Below are 19096 nucleotides of genomic sequence, written 5' to 3'. Positions count from 1 at the left end.
GGAATCCGGGGTTCCGCAAGCTGTCGGAAAATGTCCGTCAACCCCGACAAACCCTAACGAAGTGTTAAAGGTGGCCCCATCGCCAACTATACCGGCTGCCCCATGGCTAGATTGATCGCAAACTTTCAAAGGCTCAACTGTCAGCATGAATTTCTACCCCACCCCACCAGTGATACAGGCCGAGGTGTATGTTCAGATCCCCGCTTCTTTGCGGTGCAGCGGACAACCGACCGAGTGGCGTGGTGGATCCGCGACTCCTGCATCGGACATTTTCCTAGAAGGTCCGACGTGGACAAGCAGCGGTGATCTCTACGTGACCGATATTCCTTATGGACGGATTCTGAAGATTGACCCACAGAGACAGGTCACGGAGTGTGCACGATATGATGGGGAGCCTAATGGTCTTGCGGTGCGGGAAGATGGATGTATGATCGTTGCCGATTACAAGCAGGTACGCAATAGCCCCCCCCCCCCCAAATCGAAAATGCCGTAGCTTATTGGTTCTATTAGGGCCTCCTTTTATTCGATCCCCAGAATAACGAAGTTTCATCATTCTTGACGCGTCGAAATCTTGAGCGGTTCAAAGGTCCCAATGACTTGGTCATATCATCCAAAGGCGAGATCTATTTCACTGACCAGGGGCAAACTGGTATGACCGACCAAACTGGCCGTGTTTATCGCCTGACCAAAGATGGAAGACTGGACTGCCTTCTCGACAATGGTATCTCCCCAAATGGAATTGTCTTGTCCCCGGATGAACGGTTCCTGTACGTGGCTATGACTCGCTCGAATGCGGTCTGGAGGCTCCCCCTCAATGCCGATGGGAGCACGACAAAAGCTGCTTTATTTTTCCAGTCATTCGGATGCGCTGGTCCAGATGGACTTGCAGTTGATGAAGAAGGCAGCTTGTTTATTTGCCATCCTAGTCTTGGGTCTGTTTTCGTTGTCGACTCGGATGGTGTTCCCAAAGCGAGGATCGTGACAGCCCCCGAGGGAGGGAAAAACTTGACAAATTGCACATTTGGAGGTGAAGATGGAAAGACTATCTTCATTACTGATAGTATCAAAGGCAATGTCCAGTTTGTGAAGTGGCATTGTAAGGGTGCTACTGCATAATTACTCTCTGCTTTCATGGATCAAAGATCAAGCAACTATCTGCTTTACATCGAATGAGCGCGTCCTGTTCACGTCCTTTCATCCTTTTCATTCACTATAACTGTGAGCAAAAATAGTTATCTGTGATTTAAATCCATCATGGACCTGCGAGAGTTCAGATCTTTTCCAATCTTGATGATAAATATGGTTTCAAGGGCCATATTCCAAAGCCTATTGGTGGTGGCAGGGAGGGAAGGGGATAAGTAAAATAGAATCCCAGGGATCAAACCGACTTCAAGCTATAAACAAACAATTTCATTCCATTGTGCATATCTAAATCTTCATCAAGTATTCATACAAATTATCTACTGCAGCCATTGCACTGGCAGTTTGCGCCCTTGTGGTGGCAGCACCAATATGAGGTGTGGAGATGACGTTAAGGTTCTCCCAGAGTGCCCCGTACCTCTCCTTGCTTGGGGGCTCTTGCTCGTGGCAGTCCAATCCAGCACCCCAGAGATGACCCTCGGATAACGCCTTTGTTAGGTCAGTCTCATTGAGGATCCCACCCCTTGCAGCGTTGATGATAATTGCATCTGACTTCATCATGCGCAGTTGCTTGTATGAGATCATGTCTCGAGTCTCGCTTGTAAGCGGCACATGGATTGAGAGAATATCTGCTCTTCTGAAAACTTCATCAACATCAGACACTCTGTCGTGTGCGATGTGGGACCACGCGTCTTTAGGCATGAAGACATCATAGGCAACGACATCAGCATCAAAGGCGCCTCGGAATATCTCGGCCACCGTACGCCCGATGTTGCCCATACCAATTATACCGAGGGTCTTCTTGTGGAGTGTCAAGCCATTGCAGGTTTCCTTTGGAACGGGCTTCGACATCTGACGAGTTGTGATGGACCGAATGTCGCGGGCCACGGCCATCGTCAATGCCAGCACCAATTCGGCCACGTCTCGTGCGTTAGCACCGGGCGTATTGCAGATCTTGATACCACGCTTGGCACACGCATCTTGGTCGATTTTGTCGATTCCGACTCCGTGCTTGCCGATCGCGACAAGATTTGGGCAGCTGTCAATGTCCTCCGCGGTGAAATATGAACCTCTGATGAGGAGGGCTGTTGCATTCTGCCGCCATTCGGAAAATCCCGCATCGCCGGGAGTTATGACATTGAAAAGTGTTTTCGCATGAGCTAGTGCTTGTGGGTTCCAAACATCGAGGATGTATACAGTTGGCTTTGACTGGGTGCTCCGCGGTGTGGAGACCTCGTCATCGTGAACACTCGCAGGCGGCATTTTTGAACTTGACGTAAACCCGAGGGCAGAAAAAGAGAATAGATCTTCAAGTTGTCTAGATGGGTAGGAAATTGTTTATAACTGAATACTGCTGAATAATAAATCAGACAGAACTTGTAACATCCCGAGATGCGTCGGGCGTGTGCCGTCGGAAAATGTCCGACACGTTCAAGTGGAACCCATACCATCTCCAGACAAGACAGTAAAGATGAGCGCCCGGATACCAGCAGGAATTATCGGAGGTAGTTCGGCGATCAAAGATTCACGTATCGAATTGCTGGGCACTACCGCATTGGATAGATTCCATAGTGCACGCCGAAACCCCTTCAACCCAGGAAAGCGCTCACCCAGTAAGGTTAGGAGAGTGGTGCATTGGTTGAAAATTTGCTGATCTTGGTAAATTTCCGTGCACTTGTCGCGCAGACATAATATGACAATGCCAGCCGCGAATATGTCATAGGCATCCACGGTGCCTCCAATAAAATTATCAAGGTCGGATTGCCGGTATGCTTCTTGTATGTATTCGGCACAACTTCTTACGAAGTCATTCTGCATTACCACAGAACTGCAAACCAGGCTTGGACTGATAGAGACAGAGCCCCTCGCCTTCAGAATTTCAACTATAGCTCTGCACTGTAATTGCATTATATGTATTGTTAGCGGGCTTGTGTCTTGATCCCGTGCAAGATCCTTCCAGTAGGCGAGGTTGTTGTAATGGAAACTCAAAGTTTCGGAACGACTATTCCTTATACAAGATATCAGCCTAGCATGTGTCACAGTGTGAAGGGCGAGACTGTTTTCATCTGATGTGTTGGCGAGGTACTCGTCTGGAGGCTTCGAACGAATCAGCTTGCTCTCATAGGTCCGCGACCGATTAAAATCTTACCACGACCGTGATATCTTCATCCTCGATGCTGAACGGACGGTCCATTATAGCGCTCATGTCTCTATTTCATCGTAAGTCATCAAATGTAAGAGCTGCCCAAAAAGAACATTCGAATTTCTTAACTTACCGATCAAGAGTATACAAGCTCCAGAATATGTTTCGTCTTTTGGTTAATGCTTCTGAAGAAACAACAATACCACTATGTGGGTCTCGGTGGAATCTTGCAGCAATTGCTCTTTTCATTGCTAACCCAATCAGATGCCAAGTCGACCCTCCAAGTGAGCCGTAAACAGAATAGAAAACCATCGATATCATGCAACTGAGAATTTTCTCGGTGCTTTCCGATTGTAGGATTGTGCCTAAAAGTTTCACTGCAGTGGCATGAATGCTACTAGAGAGTCCTTGAAGGCTGGCCGATTGCGGAGAAAGCAGCATCCCCGTGGCTATTGATAGGTAAACATTAAATGACCGAGCCGGATCCGATAAAAGTTCTTGGCTATCCAATAGCCCAGGTTCTTCGAAAAATGCTTCGAAGTCTGCCCAGATAGTTGCGGAATCGATGTGGAGGAACCGGGCCCCTACGGTCTGGACAAAGCGAGAAACAAATGGTAACGCCAGATGTTTCTTGAGTGAAAAGGGCTGATCGGTCATGCCCCCGACTGCTTGTTGCAGAGCATCTATCCGTGACTCAGATGGATTGGCCCCGGTGATAGCGAGTGCCGCGCGCACCATTCGCCCCATGGCGAGTTCTTGGGGAGCTTCACCACGGCCATCACGCGGTTCCGCCATGGCGCTACGCGACAAGAAGCCAATTTCGCCCATGGCAGCCTCAACGGTATGCTCCGTTGTTTCCTGCTCCCTTTCGTCCCCCTCACCTCTCAAGAGTTGAACTTGCGGGATATTTGATTCCTCCGTATTCGGCTCATAACGTGGCCGTTGTCGACGGAGTTGAGTCTGTAGGCTGTCACGCTTCCGCTTCAAAGTTTCTACGTAGCTATTTTCATTTCAATTCTGGTCAGTAACCATAGATTAGGTAGAAACAAAGTCCAAGAGGTGTAGATCTTACCTTGGGAGAGCACTATGGGACAAGTTCCCACCGGTATTTGTGATTGGTTCGACGTCAATTTTCCGGGGATGCATTTGTGGCCCACGTTAATACATGCCGAGCATGCAGGAAGGCTTCTATCGCACTGCGGCAACGTTAATCACAGACCATGAGGTGAGGGAGGATCCGCCACCGACCCGAGACAGCGGTGGGGACCGTAAGGGGTTCAGACCTTTTGCTTGCGCTTCCAACATCTTTCGCATGCCTTGCCGCGTTGCCGTGGTGTGAGGGGTGGGTTAGCTCCTGCAGTGCCGTTCCTGCGCATCGTGGTGCAGCATATGGAGTTGTTGTGGAGGGGAAGAGGCGGAGATCGGACGGCGGGGAATTTCCGACATAAAAATGTCTTGGCACTGCTTCTTCAGTTGCCCCTCGGCTAGTCAACCTTCTCACTAATTTATTGACTGTTATGCCGATATAGAGCCCGGCGATTCGATTGAAAGCACAGAATCTCGAGAAACGACCGTCGACTTTTGTGCAAATGGACGACTTCAATAGTGATATGTGGGATACCCACATTCATTGCCTGGACCCCGTGCGTTATCCCTTCAAACCAACCAGATCATACACGCCAGCACCAGCCCCTCTAGAGTCATTGGTCAAGAATTCAATCGCCAAAAATATTGTGCTAGTTCAAGCCTCAGTTGAAGACGGTCATTCTGCTCTGGTAAATCATCTCGGCCGTATTCGCTCTGAATATCCGGACTTGCTTGCCCGCGGGATCATCTCTTTGGATGAAGAGTTGAACATGTTACCAAAGGAGGAACTAGACACTCTTCATGATCTTGGGATTCGATATTGCCGCATTCATGGATCCGTTGGTGGTAGTTCTACAGACACTGCAAGTCTACAGAGCCAAATCAAGCGCTTTGCTTGTTCCTACGCTGCTCGAACCTTGGGCTGGGGGATCTCTGCTCAGCTCCCCTTCGCAACTTGGCTTTCTCTGAGATCCTTTTTATGCGAGAATCCAGAGGTGCTTTCTATCCCAATTATCATCGACCACGTTGGCTGTTTATCCCCCGGAGATATAGAGGACCCTGGCTTCGATGATTTTATCACATTACTGCAACGTGACGGGGTACATATCAAGATTTCTTCTCTCTACCGACGAGACAAATCAATATTAAACATGCAACCCATCATTCGAAGACTAGCTGCCAATGTGCCCTCTGCCTTACTCTGGGGCAGTGACTGGCCCCATGTCGATAGTTCATACCAAGGTGAATTCCCACCGCCGGTATCGGAAGTCGATGCTAGGAAGGAACTTCTCGCCGTGATAGGATGGCTTTCAGCCGAACAAATCTCGGCAATGCTTGTCGATAATGCCAAGCGTGTCTTTGGTCCCTGATGCGGGTGATTCCAATCCAAGTGAGCTTTGTATATACCTGTTTCGCTTTGTTGGGTAGAGGAAAGGAAATCGACCCAAGTAGTAGTGATCAGAGAACATAAAGATATGATGATATTTTGCGATTGAAACTATTGATCACTACAATTAGCACTAAAGCAGAGGTAGAGCCATCCCTACAAAGTAAATAAAATGTCAGCGAGCCTTTCGCTGTTACTTTACGGTTCAGGTGGTCGGTGATACGATGATTGGCTGTCGGCAATTTTCCGATGGGTCCATGATTGTGGGGAAGAGGGGAATCGGTCTGGGGAAGAAGAGACTTTCCTTTTCATAACATATAAGATGAAGCACATATGATTGTGTGTCAATATGTCGAGGTAGTTTTTATCGAGATCTGTTGACTGGCTCTTCTTCCAATTACACTCTTGCTACCCTGTTCCCAGCCTACAATGACGAGCGGAAACACGTCACCGCCACTAGCCTCAGATGACCGTGATGTGAAGCTAGTAGCAAAGAAAGACATCTGGGTTGAGAATTCTCAAGATGAAAGGCCCCCAGATGCGATGGCCATTTTTCTCTCGTATGAGCCTGAATATCGTCGACAGGTCGAAAAGCAACTCCTCCGGAAAATCGACACTCGAATTCTTCCACTGATTGTGCTTATCTACCTGTTCAATTACCTTGACCGGAACTCGATCACCCAAGCTCGCCTTTATGGGCTGGAGAAAGATACCGGTCTCAAGGGTGCGGAATATCAAACCGCCATATCCATTTTTTCCGCTGGCTATATCCTGATGCAGCTTCCTGCCACAATTCTCATGACAAAACTGCGACCATCCATCTTCCTCGTAAGCATGCGAACACTCCTCTTCCATTATTCCCTCTTCAGGCCTTGAAATCAGTGCTAAATTCTCCTTTCTACTTTCCAGCCTTGTTGTATCATTGTCTGGGCGATAGTGAGCGGGTGTACATCTGCAGTCCACAATACGCCTGGCCTGCTAATGGTTCGATTTTTCCTCGGATTTGTGGAAGCCCCTTTCTTCCCAGGTGCAATTTATTTCCTCAGTTGCTGGTACAAAAAAAGAGAAATTGGTATTCGGATGGCCCTTCTGGTTTGTGGCATCCTTCTCTCAAATGCCTTCGCCGGATTGATCTCGGCAGGAATCCTCTCCGGAATGGAAGGGGTTGGAAACTTGGCAGCGTGGCGATGGCTATTCATTATTGAAGGCCTTGCGACTCTTATTCTTGGGGTAATCGCCCTTTTTGTTCTCCCTGACTTCCCAGGTACAACCAAATGGCTGAGCGATGTGGAAAAGATTGTTGGTCAGGCGCGCTTAGCAGTCGATGCTGGAAGTGACGTCTTGCTTGATGCCGAAAAAGTCCCTATTTCACGCGGTTTAATATGGGCAACCAAAGACGTCAGAACGTGGCTTTTTGCCTGTTTACAGATGTCAACCACGGCATCAATCTCATACTCGCACTTCTTCCCCACCTTGATTCAACAGCTCGGTTTCAAAAACAGCACCACTGTCCTGCTCCTTACCTCTCCACCATATCTCGTGGCATTCTTCTGGTCTATTTCATGGGCTTGATTTGCAGACCGAAACCAAACTCGCTCAATCCCAGCTGGGGTTTCCCAATGCCTTGCAATGATTGGCACGATACTGCTCATTGCCGTGTCAGGCCCACTCTGGGCTCGCTATGGCTTCACATTTCTTGTTTGTTGCGGTACATTTGGCGTATATTCAACTACATATGCATGGCTATCCTCTACAATTACTCAACCACCTGTTAAGCGTGCTGTGGCCATTGGTTTGGCCAATACGTGTGCGAATATTGCCTCTTTGTTCGCCAATTATTTCTGGTTGGATCAGTACCAGCCGATGTTTCGTCAGTCTTGGGGCTGCTTATTAGGATTTCAGGTTTTGGGGTTCTCATGCATCCTAACCCTTCGATTCTTACTCCGTCGCAAAAACAAGAAATTTGAGGCCATAGTATCCGAAGGACATATCAACGACACGATTTTCATGTCTAGCCTGGACGATGAGACTCGGAACGCTGTTCAGAACAATTTCAGATATGTTCTCTAGGAACTTTGAGATTGGTGTTCAGATGAACCAACTTTTTTTAATTAAGCTCAGACGTGCGATTGAATGTTACTAGCATTAATGGATATTGATCCAATAGTACCATATTGCCTGTTCGGGATATGCGGGTCTGTTTGTTCTGTTTGTAATTATATTATCGTCACCTGACACTGTTCCGTTGTAAATGTCGCCTCCCCAGCGCGCTCTTATCATCGTCAAATATCCGTCAGTCACAGTGTGTCAAGATGTTGATTCTCTGGAAACCTGTTTGACCTCTCTGACTCGGTACCAATCAATCAAAACACCCATTGCCAAATTTCAATTGTGCATTTTTACCGAAACCCTTCGTGACTTTCCAGAATGGCTGCTGCTGCGTCAATCAGTGATGTATCTCAATCCGAAGAAGCATGCCATAATCAATTACCAAAACTGCCAGCTTGTCGTTTTTGCCACTCAAGAAAAGCCAAGGTGATAAATTTCCTCAATTCCCCCCGCTCCTCATGATTGTAACCTAATTGGAAGACCAGTGTGACAACACCCGGCCAAAATGCTCATTATGTGCCAAACACGGAGAAGAATGTATGACTATGGAAGTGGAAGATGGTCAGCCGGTCTCTAGAGAGTATGTTTTTTCTTCCTCCCCTTTCGTTGTTGTGGAGTCTGCCGAATGAATGTATTGATATTCCCAGGTACATCGGCGACTTAGAACAAGAAATTAAGAATTTGGAGGAACAGATTGCAGCATCTGACGCGACAAACTCCCTCCCAAGTACTCCAACCCCAGTGCATACGCGAATACCAGGGCATACAAACTCGCGAATTCTCCAGAGGGATATCCTTCCAGGGAGGAGAGAAAGACATTCATCGAACTTTGTTGAGGGTGGCGGTATCAGGTAAGTAAACACCCTGGTGATTCTGGCATGGCTTTTCTAATCGAGTACATGAATAGTTTTATGAGACATCTTTTTGCAGACTCAGGCTGGCGGGAACATGATCCAACGCTACTTCAAAATCTATCACAAGGCTCTGGTCCCGCCGGCACCGGGGTAAAGCCAAACGCACTGCCATCCGCTCAAGAGGCAAGAGAAATTTTTGATAGATAGTGAGTGCCCATTCCACTCCCGTAGATAGATAATAGTCCCTACTGGTCATAATAACCTCAATACTGACTTTACCAGTGTGAATGGATCGCACGTCCAGCGGCCCTTTTTCCTGCGAAGTGATGTTGAGAAACTTTATGCTAGAGTATTCTCACAAATCGAAGCTGGCTCAAAGAATGACGGAGAACCAAAGAGCCCTCATGATCTTTTCCAGACCTTCATGATTCTCGCAATCGGATCCGTTCTTTCCTATCGGAATGGAGCCACTATGCACCACCCATATGGGTATTTTGTCTCCGCTATGAAGAATCTGGATGATGGTTTTCTTGCGAGAGGGCTAGAATCTATTCAAGATCTCCTGTTCATAGGAAGATTCGCGATCTATTATCATATTGGTACATCAGTTTTGCCCTATTCCCCGAGTTCCTATGAGTGAAATTAACCATTATGTCATTTAAAGGAACTTCAATCTGGGAAATCACAAGGCTTTGCATGAGAATGTGCATCGAGCAGAATTTACATAGACTGCCTCTCCCTACGTCTCGCACAGATCTCTTGCATGAGCAACTCCAACGGCGAGTCTTCTGGGAATGTTATATGATCGATCGATACAGTTCAATCACTCTCGATCGCCCTGTTGCTATACCTGACATATCAATTCAGGTGGGATTCCCCGCAGATGCAGATGATGAAGAAATTGAAGCAGCGGAACGATCTGGATCCTTCACAGATTTAGACTCATATTGCGCCGTATCAGCTTTGGCATCTGCTCCTGGGGCTCGAAAAACAGAAATGTCTGTTTTCCTAGCTTGTCTCCGGCTCCGGCAAATAACTTCCCGGATTCACTCCGAATTTGGAGAAAAAACCGCCTACTCGAACGCAGGAAAGAGTGTGAAGGCTCGGGGATCAATATATTCCAAGTTGGATCGCCTACTCGATCAGTTACAGCAATGGCGTTGTTCTTCGCCCGTTTTCGAGGATCCACGCTGTCTGTACGAGATGCAAGAATGGCATCACCTCCTTTACCTGAGAGAGCGACTTTTACTGGTCAGAAAAGCCATTGACCTTGTTCCTAAAAGGAACAGCTCCCCGCCCAGAGATCTTTTGTCACTGTGCCTCAATAGCGCGGTCGACGCAATTACCATATTCTGTCGACTTTTCCAAGACAAGAAGATTACGTTTACGAGAAGCTACTTTCAAATGCTTTTTACGGCTGGCCTCTCAGTTATGTTTTGCCTCTCTGTGGTTAGAGACTTTGATCTGGAGACTGTGATCACTGGAACACAAAGCGTGGCAATCTGCGAGAGTGCGTTAAAACAAATGGTGGAAGAGCTACCAGATGCGAAACGCTATGTTGCAGTATTTGAAGCACTAAGGGCATATGTTGTACGCAAATACACTACTGCGATCAATTTTCACCCGCACACGGAGCCACTCTTCCGAACGACAGAGTCAATTCTACATGACCAATATGCTGAACTTGAAAATGGGTCTCTCTTGGATTCTCAAACCTCAATTTCTGGCTGGGGACCAACATCTTCCTTCCACGCTATACGCCAAAACCACGATTCCCAAGTTTTGCTGAACGAATTAGACGTCACACCCATCCCCAACAATAACACACAGATGCATACAGATACAGCGGTTTCTGAGGGGTCAATTCTATCATTTGACATATTCGGAGATGATGCGTTATGGAACATGGAAGCAGGGTTGAGTGAATATGCTTGCGGTGATCCGCCAGCCAATCTGTATGGAGAAAATCCCTTTGAACTGCAATATACTCTCTAGTGTCATTTCTTTGATATAAATACAATTGAATAGGATTAATTCCTGGGCTTCTCTACCCTCTCGCTGATTTCCCCATAGTTCTTGATAACCTGCTTCATACCACTTTGCAGGAGGGCACCATCAGCTGCACTTAGTGACCAAGTCGCACCCATAGAAAACCATTTCTCAAGGAGATCCAGTCGGCCTCCGATTCCGCCGATTCCGACAGTCTTTCCATGCTTGTTGGCAGCATTGATGACCTTGGTGACTGAGTCCATATATAGCGGATCGTCATACTTTCCTGGAATTCCTAGGTCACTGCACAGGTCGTTTGAGCCGACAAGGACACCGTCAACACCATCCAAGGCAAATATTTCCTCGGCTATTTCAACAGCGGATGGTGTTTCAATCATAGGAATCAACATAGTCTGAGCGTTCAAAGCCTCATTTTGCTTGAGAGTCGGGATATTTTGAAAGTTGAAGAGAGGCTGGTTGTTTGTACATCCACGTGCACCGATGGGTGCATACTTGGCGTGATGAACGAGGTCTCGAACTTCTTCAATGGTCTCAATATGAGGGATAACAACAGCTGCGGCTCCGGCGTCGAGAATACGGCTGAGGTGCCAGTGAGACTTGGATGGAGATCGGACCACGGGTGCAACGCCGACGTAGTTGCAGGCCAGGATGAGTTGGCCAACAGTACGCATGTCGAAAGTGGAATGTTCCATGTCGATAAATACCGCGTGGAAGCCGGCCATTTTTGCCATCATGGCGATTTCGTTGGTAGCAACATGCTTGATTGACAAGAGCGGGGTGATTTGACCGTTCAGAGTCCTGGTTCGAAAGGGATTCGAAACCGTGAGAGGCGATTCTCCAATAGAGCCCATTGTGATGACGGAGGCTTGACTGAGAGGAAAAGACAAGAAACAATGAGTATATTCACGGTCAAAATTAGTCGCTTGATGTGTAATCTGAACGATGTTGCCCTATTTATCTGCGATAGCAAAGCTGCTCGTCGGAAGTTTGCCGACACACTTGAGCGGAGAATTTCCGAACGCCTTCTCCAGTTTCCCCCGCATGCCGCCCTCCGAGTCCCGTATTTTCTGTTATTAATTTTCTACTTTCAACCGGCACCGGCTTCTGGTCCGAGTCATCCTTCACCACCTCGGCAATTTCTTCGGTCAGACAGTCTCACTTTCCCTTGAGCCGTCTCGCTTTAGCCCCGGAGTCCATGATCCTAGGATATGAATGGCAAACGCGGAGAAAAGTGGATATCCCAAGGCCCACTTTTAGTCTCCCAGCTTCTACTGCCTTCCCCAGCACTTTATGCAAGAGACTACGAGTAGATATGGCGTTTTGATGAAGATAGATAGTCAATAGCCGGAGAGTGGTATCGGCTAAAATCTTTTCCGCCTCCATTGCATCGGACCGGGAAGGTGATGTCAGTGATACTAGTATTTGTCCGACTATATTGTACAGATTCTAGGCCTTGTACTCCGTACGTATAATCAAGTAAGAACCAGAAATTCGATTTTCATATTCCATTCCAAGGTTGTGAAATTTCTTTTTTGAAAAGGCTATCCATGGTGCCAATCTGCTATGGAAAAGTTCCCTATTATCACATCTCGGTTGCTACAAGTAGCAACTTATCCTTGGTTAGCTTGATGGTGGGCTGACACCTCGAGGGCTGAAGCGGCACATTAACCCATTCTGTTTAGCAAACCAAAACGTCTCAACCCGCCACTCAGACTCGTCAGATGCCCACTCAATCTCGAAGTGGCGCAATAGTTGAGGAATAAGTTTACCCATCTCCATAATCGAGATGTTTTTGCCAATACATGATCGAGACCCATAACCAAACTTGTTATGCTGTTAGTAGAGTATTGCGAGCCATGGGATCGGTAGAAAGCTCACTGTCATAAGATGACGGTTCATTAATTTGACCTGTTCCTCGGCACAATTGATCCATCTCTCGGGTCGGAATTCATCGGCATCGTCCCCAAACACTGTTTTATCTCGATGGATGACAGCTGCATTCATCCCGACGATAGTCCCTGCTTTGAGATGAGCCCCGCATAAATCTATGCCTCCTTCGGGGACGAGTCTTTCAAGGGGGAAGGAAACCCCAGGATGACATCGCATCGCTTCTTTCATAACCGCTTGTCTGGATTTTGTGAGACTTATAATGGGGCGAATAAACGTTTGAGTGGAGCTTCACTAACAGGTAAGGTAGTTCCAAGCACTCTGCATATGTGATCAAAGGAGAAAGTTTCCCATCACTATCAGCCTTGTCCACTTCCTGTTGAGCCATTTTGTACACGGACCTATTGCGAACTAGAAAATACAAAATAGCGCGCAGTGAAATGGCAGTTGTGTCACTTCCAGCAAGTCTATAACCCCAAGTTAATTTATCTGTTTCTTTCCTCAGGTCGCTGAAATTTTCTGAATCTTACAAGTTATTGCTCAAATGATTTATCATGTCGCGATTGGATAACGGTTTACCCTTTGACTCTTCACTCCGGAGCCATGCTAGGAAGTCAGGCCGTTGGCCATGAGTTTTATCGGGGGTTTTATCATAATCATCGATACATTCTTGGGTAATCTGTATTTCCATAAGAATGACGCCGGATCCGGTGCGTCGAGAGACTGGGGTAGGGACTCACATTCACCATGGTTCGAAGCGGATCGGCAATCTCAATCAACGGCTGGGCTGTCAAAAGCTTTGCAACCCATCTGTTCCCCATCAACCATGGATGTAACGCCGGCACTTGTCCAACTACTCCTGCATATTTTAATCCAAGCTCGAGGCCACCGATCATACCCATGACGTCTTCTCGATTCTCCATGAAGCCGAACCGGCGTTGAAAAGTGATAGCTCCGATCACATCAAAAGCATACCATTGTAGCCACACACCCAGGTCTACCTTCTGGCCTTGAAGCTCTTTCATTGCATCGATAAATATACTCGTGCACTCGTCTGCAAATGGTTCCAAGGACTTGATTGACGACATGGAAAACTTCTGCGCGACAGGTCGGCGCAATGCTTGATGGGCAATTGGATCCCTTACAGTAAACATGCTAGGCATAGTTTCTCCTTCAAAAATCGGACTGAAAGCATTGTAAAATGTTGACTATATTTCACATTAGAGATATGATCAATTCGCTTCTCAAGGTACCTACCTTGATAAACTTGCTGCTGATTCCATAAATAATCGGAAGCGCCGCTGGGTCGGAAATATCTACTGTACTTGGGCTTGTTCGAACTATAGGTCCATACTTCTCGTGTAGGCTCATATAGAAATTTGGAGCGTCTCCTTTGGCGATCCTGAAAGGACGGTAGAGGTATGTGAAGCGAGCCATTATAGGCCCGGGGATCGATCTCAGTCCGGGTTTCAGTGCAGTTGTAACATATGATATGAGCATGACAATCCCAAGGGTGAAGATAATTAAGCCTTTGAAGCCATCCAGCTGGTCAGTATACGCGATGAAGATACTCATGTTTGGTTGCTGGTTGCAGGTCCTAATTCTTGACCCTCGTTTCAGGCACGTTATTTCGTAGTTCTGTAAGACTTAGATATAACACCAACCTTGAAACTAGCTGGATTCACAGTTATATAACTAAAAGATATCAAGTAGATGACCTCCCCGCATTTTCGCGATGGATCGTGCGGGGGAGGCGCGGGCTGTTGCCTGCCACTCGGCTTGACGTGCGGGACCTATCGCAGTCTTTTAATCCAGGGCTTATTCGTTTAGGAAATTTATTCAATATTTCTTTTTCGTGGGATTGTAGATCTTGAAAGTTGCCAGCAATTTGAGAGCTTTTATATCTTCAATGAATTGACTTTCTAGCTGCTCCATTGCCAGATAATTAAGTTCAAAAGGTGGACCACTGTGGAGGATTTGAAGAAATCAGATCCTGGGCATTCTGGAAAAGAATCCGTCTGTTTGTCTGAGAATCAAATATCTCCCCGAGTCCTTCATCAAGCCTCTTCGCAAGGCTTTTAGCTAGAGGTGCTGGAGTATAGGGATAATCACTCCCATATAGTAGTCTGGACGAATCTACTAATCGCAGCACGCCATGGATCTGGTCGGGGAATGGAACCCCGGCAAGATCGATGAAGAAATGTTTTTGGAGTAGCTGTTTAATCTCATCTTCCGTAATCGATTTTCCCAAGAGGAATGCGGAAAATTCAGCAATACGTGAAACAAGAGGTGGGAAAGTTGCACCACAATGGCACACGATGTATTGGACATTGGGGCAACTGGCCACTGTTCCCGAGGTCACGAGACTAGCCAGAGCACGAGTTGTGTCGAACATGAATTCCATAACCGGGCTGGCCACCCCATGAATCGGGGTTATATGTTCCACTGAGCCGTTTTTGGTGTTTTGGATATTGCAGCTGGTTGGATGAAAAAACGCAATGGTAGCACGCTCATTCAACTTTTTAAAAATGGGCTTCAGTCGTTCATCTCCGGGGTATATTCCATGAGAGTTAGTCAATATCTGAAATCCGACCGCGCCTAGATTATCCAGCGCGTAATTGATTTCGGCTAGTGAACCTTCAACATCAGGCAGAGGGAGCGACGCGAAGAACAGAAATCGGTCTTTGTTCTCGGCGCAGATTTTAGAAAGATCCTCGTTGATTCGTCGCGTCAATTTCCGTGCTTCCGAATTGTTCCCTGGCGTTAAATGCGTACCAGGCGACGACATACTCAGAATAGCCTTTTCGATTCCCAATTCGTTCATCATCTCGATATGTGACTTTGCACTCCATTCCTACAAAATAGTATCAGAGGGTGATTTGACTGATTCGTTCAACTGAGACCCACTGGAATAGCCGGCATTCCATCGGGATGGCCCCTCCCGGCGAAATCATTCTGGAGACAGTATTCCCGATAAGCAGGCGGTACACAATGTGCGTGGACATCAATCCTCTCCATCTTCAAATGGCGATCAATTTTCTTGGAGGCTTGCGAGAAGTTGCGGGCTAGTTACGGCAACTTGGGCATCGATGGTTGGAGCGGGGAGATCAAGAATAGTCCCCGCAATAATTGCTTGTGAGACCGGAAGTACATTCTCAACGAACGGAATCCGGTCGTTTGTCTTTTAAATGGCGGGGCTTGTCCCAGGGCCCCCTGCATGTCTTTTGATACAAGTTTTCTACTAGTACCTAGTTATGTAGATGCATTTCTACACCGCATCATCTTGGCACCCATGTCGAGCACATAGTACCAGTGTATTCTCAGTTGGGTAGTATCTAAAAGATCAATCTTCAAGTTGTTTGAATACTATGTGATTAAATAAAGTCTGCTGTAGGAATATCCCTTGGCTCATCAATATATCCACGAGCAACGAGGAGTCTATTCTGAATCAACTTGAGAAATCGATATGTGTTATCTAAAATGGGGGTCTGAACGCCTTCTCTCCGGGCTACACGCAAGGCGTTCCCCAATATCACCTCAACTTCCACTGGGTTCCCTTTATCCACATCAACCAGCATACTCGGACGAAAAGACAATTCAATGGGCGTTGCGTCGACCATTTCGTCCACAATATTCTCCCCGAGATCATAACCATCTGCTTTAGCAATCGCCGCCATTTCAGCCATGCCTGGTCTTATCAAGCTATATTCACCACCTGATCGCCGTATAGCAGCGTTATCAAGCTGAGTGATAGCACACATTGTGTTGTAAATACCGTTCCATAGGGCTTTTCTCCACCGATAGCGAACGATGTCTCGCACGACCATGGCATGCTCAATACCATCGCCGTTATAGACCGATGCGAAATCTTCCAATATGCTCTGCTCATACTTGTGATCTAGCTGTGTATTGTGAAACACTCCGAGATGATATCGATCAGAGTCATCATGAATGACATGGCCGTTTCTTTCGTGAGCTCCAATGTAGCTTGGACCGGAGAGAACTGCATTTGTCGGAAATGCATCAATCATGGGAGGTTCAATATAGATTCCATTTTGTAACAAAACAATGGTAGTGTGGTTGGGGGTCATGCTAGGCGCTATTATTTCCGCAATTTTTGTGGTCTCTGGGATATTCTTCATTGTGACAAGAACATAGTCAAATGGACGTTGCAAGCTGGCGTCGGGGACTTTGTTGACCACTATTTCCATCAATCAGTGAGCGCTCTTAGGGGGCATATGTGTTTAGTTACCATGACTCGGTCGCCAGCCGGAAAGCTTTCCATGATCAACAGACTCTATATCGAATCCGTCTCGCACCACCTTTTCGTAATTTGAGCGGAGCACAGCAGTCACCCGTGCCATACCAGATCGTTCCAGAGCGACGCAGGCCATCGTGCCGACTCCGCCCGCGCCAATCACGAGAATTTCGCGCTTTGGTTTTTGTGTTGAGTCTGACATCTTTAATCTCAAAACAAAACTTTCGGTCTTTTTTACGTTCCCTGTAACATTGCAGCAGTCCTGAGTCGATCACTTTCTGAAAATAAACCTTGGTGATTGAGGAAATCCAAGTTGGTCACCCCGCACCGACCGGCCGGAGCAAAGCCAAATATTATGTAAGTGCGCCTTCCAACTACATTGATAAGACTACAAAGTAAATGGTTCACTGAGCCAATAAAGCCCTTTGAGCTTTACTATATATTGATTGGCATATAGCCGGATCTTGATCTAGACCAACATGAAGAATGAATGGTCGGTGTTGATATCAAAAATCTCGGCTCAGTGAAGTCATTTCCAACGCATATTAAAATTTGAGTATTCCATTCCGAGGTTCAAGACCAGGCTTCCTTTTTATAAATTTTATCTATACAAGTACACCAATTGACTCATAACCGGTTCATTCATATATCTAAGTGAGATCATTTGGTGTATTGAGTATCAGGACCTATTGGCATGTGTCCGATCCACATTATTAAGTGGTACTTCATCGGCATGCCCGTCAGTTTGTAGATCCTGGCACGAGTTTTGAGTCAAAGGCCATCCCAATGTATCCGAACTCTCCCCAAGACGTGAGAATCCTGATTCTCTTTTCGCATGATGAATACTCGGGTTATAGCCAGGTCGTGGTGGTTGGTTTGTGGATTGATTTGTGAGTAAGGCTCGGGGAATAATCTTGGAAATCAAAGGCCAGAGCGAAGGCAAACAAGCAGCGATGATGATGATGCCACTTTCCAGAACTGTCCAAATGCCGAGCTTTACAGATGCCCCTATTTCTGTTAGTGTCCGCCCTGGCTATATAAACACACCCTACGTTTGGCAGGTAATCAACAACATACAGGTTGGGTCAGCCATGGCACTCTCTTCAAAAAATGTTGTCATGCGAAGGATACTCGCGACAGTACCTCTATTCTTTGTTAGGAAATAGGTTTCTGGGAGTTCGGAAATAACTCACAGGCCCCCCCAATACAAAGACCCCCGTCAGAGCGAGCTTATGCCCTAGGCGGGTATGTAACTTCCATATGTATGGTAGCGGCATAACCAGAATGAGAATATCCGTAGCAATATTTGGAGGCGAAACATATCGGTAAAAGGCCTGTTGGTCAAAGCAGGACCCCCCAGTTATCGCTTTATTCCACGTAAAAGCGATCGGTGAGCATTGGAAGATTGCAGCAAAAAGCACACCAATACCATGGGCGATAACGATTGCGCCCACGATGTATGTGATGGTTCGAAAGGTGCGAACTTGAAAGATTCGTGCATAGAATAGGAGGATCGAAATTTTTGCAGGCGTGACGCTGAAGGGAAAGTCGAGTATTTCGTTGGCATAGAGACCCTGTTCATGTACCGTTCATATGGGGCCGCCCATTTGATCTGAAAGGGACCTTACCTGGTTCAAAATGATCAATTTTCCAGGTGACTTTGCGACATACTCGAGGTGATATCCGATTACTCCTCGTTTAACCACTGAAAATTTATTAGCAATCAAGGCGAGAAGTTCTGTCACTACATACGGTAGATATAAAGCGCTGATTGTCCTAAACTAGCAATCTATGTGAGCATTTAGCATAATAGTAAACAGCTGGAATAAGTCAGTTCGGATCTCACCAATGCTGGAATAATGAGATAATCATCAATGCCATAGGCAACCTTTTGAATGTGCCTTGTGTACAACCGTGCTCCAACGACTAAAACCTGCACTAGAGCAATTGCAATTGACACGCCGATCAACTGCTGGCCGCAGTAGGGAATTGAGTCGCTCATGCTGAAGGCTCTCCTTTTGACAAAATCTCTGTCATACTCTAATGGCTTTTTGTAGAATAGTTTAGATGGCCCTCAGATACTCGACTTTAATTCAATCAATTCATCCCACCGGGTGCAACGCCGGAGCCTAATGGGGATTTGGCCTTTTCGCCCCCAGAAGGATTCGACTATGTGGGTCGATCCTGGCAAGGAAGGGGTGCAGTACGAAGTCGACAGCCTA

At 46.8% G+C, this 19096-nt stretch overlaps 12 protein-coding genes across 12 annotated transcripts; 5 read left to right on the top strand and 7 right to left on the bottom strand.

Annotated features, from left to right (window-relative positions):
* Positions 1-145: 145 nt before the first annotated feature.
* Positions 146-1116, top strand: N7533_002322 (SMP-30/gluconolactonase/LRE family protein; the record flags this gene model as incomplete). The annotated part of the gene is made up of 2 exons (XM_057098972.1): positions 146-451; positions 511-1116. 2 exons carry the CDS (start codon positions 146-148, stop codon positions 1114-1116), a joined length of 912 nt encoding a protein of 303 aa, XP_056964108.1.
* A 312-nt stretch (positions 1117-1428) lies between these two features.
* On the bottom strand, positions 1429-2403 carry N7533_002321 (uncharacterized protein; the record flags this gene model as incomplete). Its single annotated transcript, XM_057098971.1, has 1 exon — positions 1429-2403. The coding sequence occupies one exon, from the start codon at positions 2401-2403 to the stop codon at positions 1429-1431; it is 975 nt and encodes a 324-aa protein (XP_056964107.1).
* A 168-nt stretch (positions 2404-2571) lies between these two features.
* N7533_002320 (fungal specific transcription factor domain-containing protein) lies at positions 2572-4429 on the bottom strand (the record flags this gene model as incomplete). The annotated part of the gene is made up of 4 exons (XM_057098970.1): positions 2572-3237; positions 3290-3350; positions 3417-4283; positions 4356-4429. The coding sequence occupies 4 exons, from the start codon at positions 4427-4429 to the stop codon at positions 2572-2574; spliced, it is 1668 nt and encodes a 555-aa protein (XP_056964106.1).
* A 443-nt stretch (positions 4430-4872) lies between these two features.
* Positions 4873-5739, top strand: N7533_002319 (uncharacterized protein; the record flags this gene model as incomplete). Its single annotated transcript, XM_057098969.1, has 1 exon — positions 4873-5739. One exon carries the CDS (start codon positions 4873-4875, stop codon positions 5737-5739), a length of 867 nt encoding a protein of 288 aa, XP_056964105.1.
* Positions 5740-6185: 446 nt separating this feature from the next.
* On the top strand, positions 6186-7328 carry N7533_002318 (uncharacterized protein; the record flags this gene model as incomplete). The annotated part of the gene is made up of 2 exons (XM_057098968.1): positions 6186-6584; positions 6666-7328. 2 exons carry the CDS (start codon positions 6186-6188, stop codon positions 7326-7328), a joined length of 1062 nt encoding a protein of 353 aa, XP_056964104.1.
* A 57-nt stretch (positions 7329-7385) lies between these two features.
* On the top strand, positions 7386-7826 carry N7533_002317 (uncharacterized protein; the record flags this gene model as incomplete). Its single annotated transcript, XM_057098967.1, has 1 exon — positions 7386-7826. One exon carries the CDS (start codon positions 7386-7388, stop codon positions 7824-7826), a length of 441 nt encoding a protein of 146 aa, XP_056964103.1.
* A 1595-nt stretch (positions 7827-9421) lies between these two features.
* On the top strand, positions 9422-10714 carry N7533_002316 (fungal specific transcription factor domain-containing protein; the record flags this gene model as incomplete). Its single annotated transcript, XM_057098966.1, has 1 exon — positions 9422-10714. The coding sequence occupies one exon, from the start codon at positions 9422-9424 to the stop codon at positions 10712-10714; it is 1293 nt and encodes a 430-aa protein (XP_056964102.1).
* A 35-nt stretch (positions 10715-10749) lies between these two features.
* Positions 10750-11580, bottom strand: N7533_002315 (HpcH/HpaI aldolase family protein; the record flags this gene model as incomplete). Its single annotated transcript, XM_057098965.1, has 1 exon — positions 10750-11580. The coding sequence occupies one exon, from the start codon at positions 11578-11580 to the stop codon at positions 10750-10752; it is 831 nt and encodes a 276-aa protein (XP_056964101.1).
* A 769-nt stretch (positions 11581-12349) lies between these two features.
* On the bottom strand, positions 12350-14191 carry N7533_002314 (cytochrome P450; the record flags this gene model as incomplete). The annotated part of the gene is made up of 6 exons (XM_057098964.1): positions 12350-12553; positions 12608-12857; positions 12916-13083; positions 13147-13295; positions 13357-13824; positions 13874-14191. 6 exons carry the CDS (start codon positions 14189-14191, stop codon positions 12350-12352), a joined length of 1557 nt encoding a protein of 518 aa, XP_056964100.1.
* Positions 14192-14567: 376 nt separating this feature from the next.
* N7533_002313 (amidohydrolase family protein) lies at positions 14568-15634 on the bottom strand (the record flags this gene model as incomplete). The annotated part of the gene is made up of 2 exons (XM_057098963.1): positions 14568-15470; positions 15524-15634. 2 exons carry the CDS (start codon positions 15632-15634, stop codon positions 14568-14570), a joined length of 1014 nt encoding a protein of 337 aa, XP_056964099.1.
* Positions 15635-15990: 356 nt separating this feature from the next.
* N7533_002312 (ketopantoate reductase family protein) lies at positions 15991-17076 on the bottom strand (the record flags this gene model as incomplete). Its single annotated transcript, XM_057098962.1, has 2 exons — positions 15991-16817; positions 16869-17076. 2 exons carry the CDS (start codon positions 17074-17076, stop codon positions 15991-15993), a joined length of 1035 nt encoding a protein of 344 aa, XP_056964098.1.
* Positions 17077-17553: 477 nt separating this feature from the next.
* Positions 17554-18876, bottom strand: N7533_002311 (uncharacterized protein; the record flags this gene model as incomplete). The annotated part of the gene is made up of 6 exons (XM_057098961.1): positions 17554-17882; positions 17952-18024; positions 18068-18448; positions 18503-18579; positions 18627-18663; positions 18721-18876. The coding sequence occupies 6 exons, from the start codon at positions 18874-18876 to the stop codon at positions 17554-17556; spliced, it is 1053 nt and encodes a 350-aa protein (XP_056964097.1).
* Between the last annotated feature and the right edge of the window lie 220 nt (positions 18877-19096).

This window comes from Penicillium manginii (assembly GCF_028828005.1).
Source record: "Penicillium manginii strain IBT 31320 chromosome Unknown utg000002l:1.0-5564898.0:1.0-5567710.0, whole genome shotgun sequence".
Lineage (NCBI taxonomy): Eukaryota > Fungi > Ascomycota > Eurotiomycetes > Eurotiales > Aspergillaceae > Penicillium > Penicillium manginii.
Note: the sequence above shows the minus strand (reverse complement) of the source record. Positions and strands in the feature narration are given on the sequence as shown.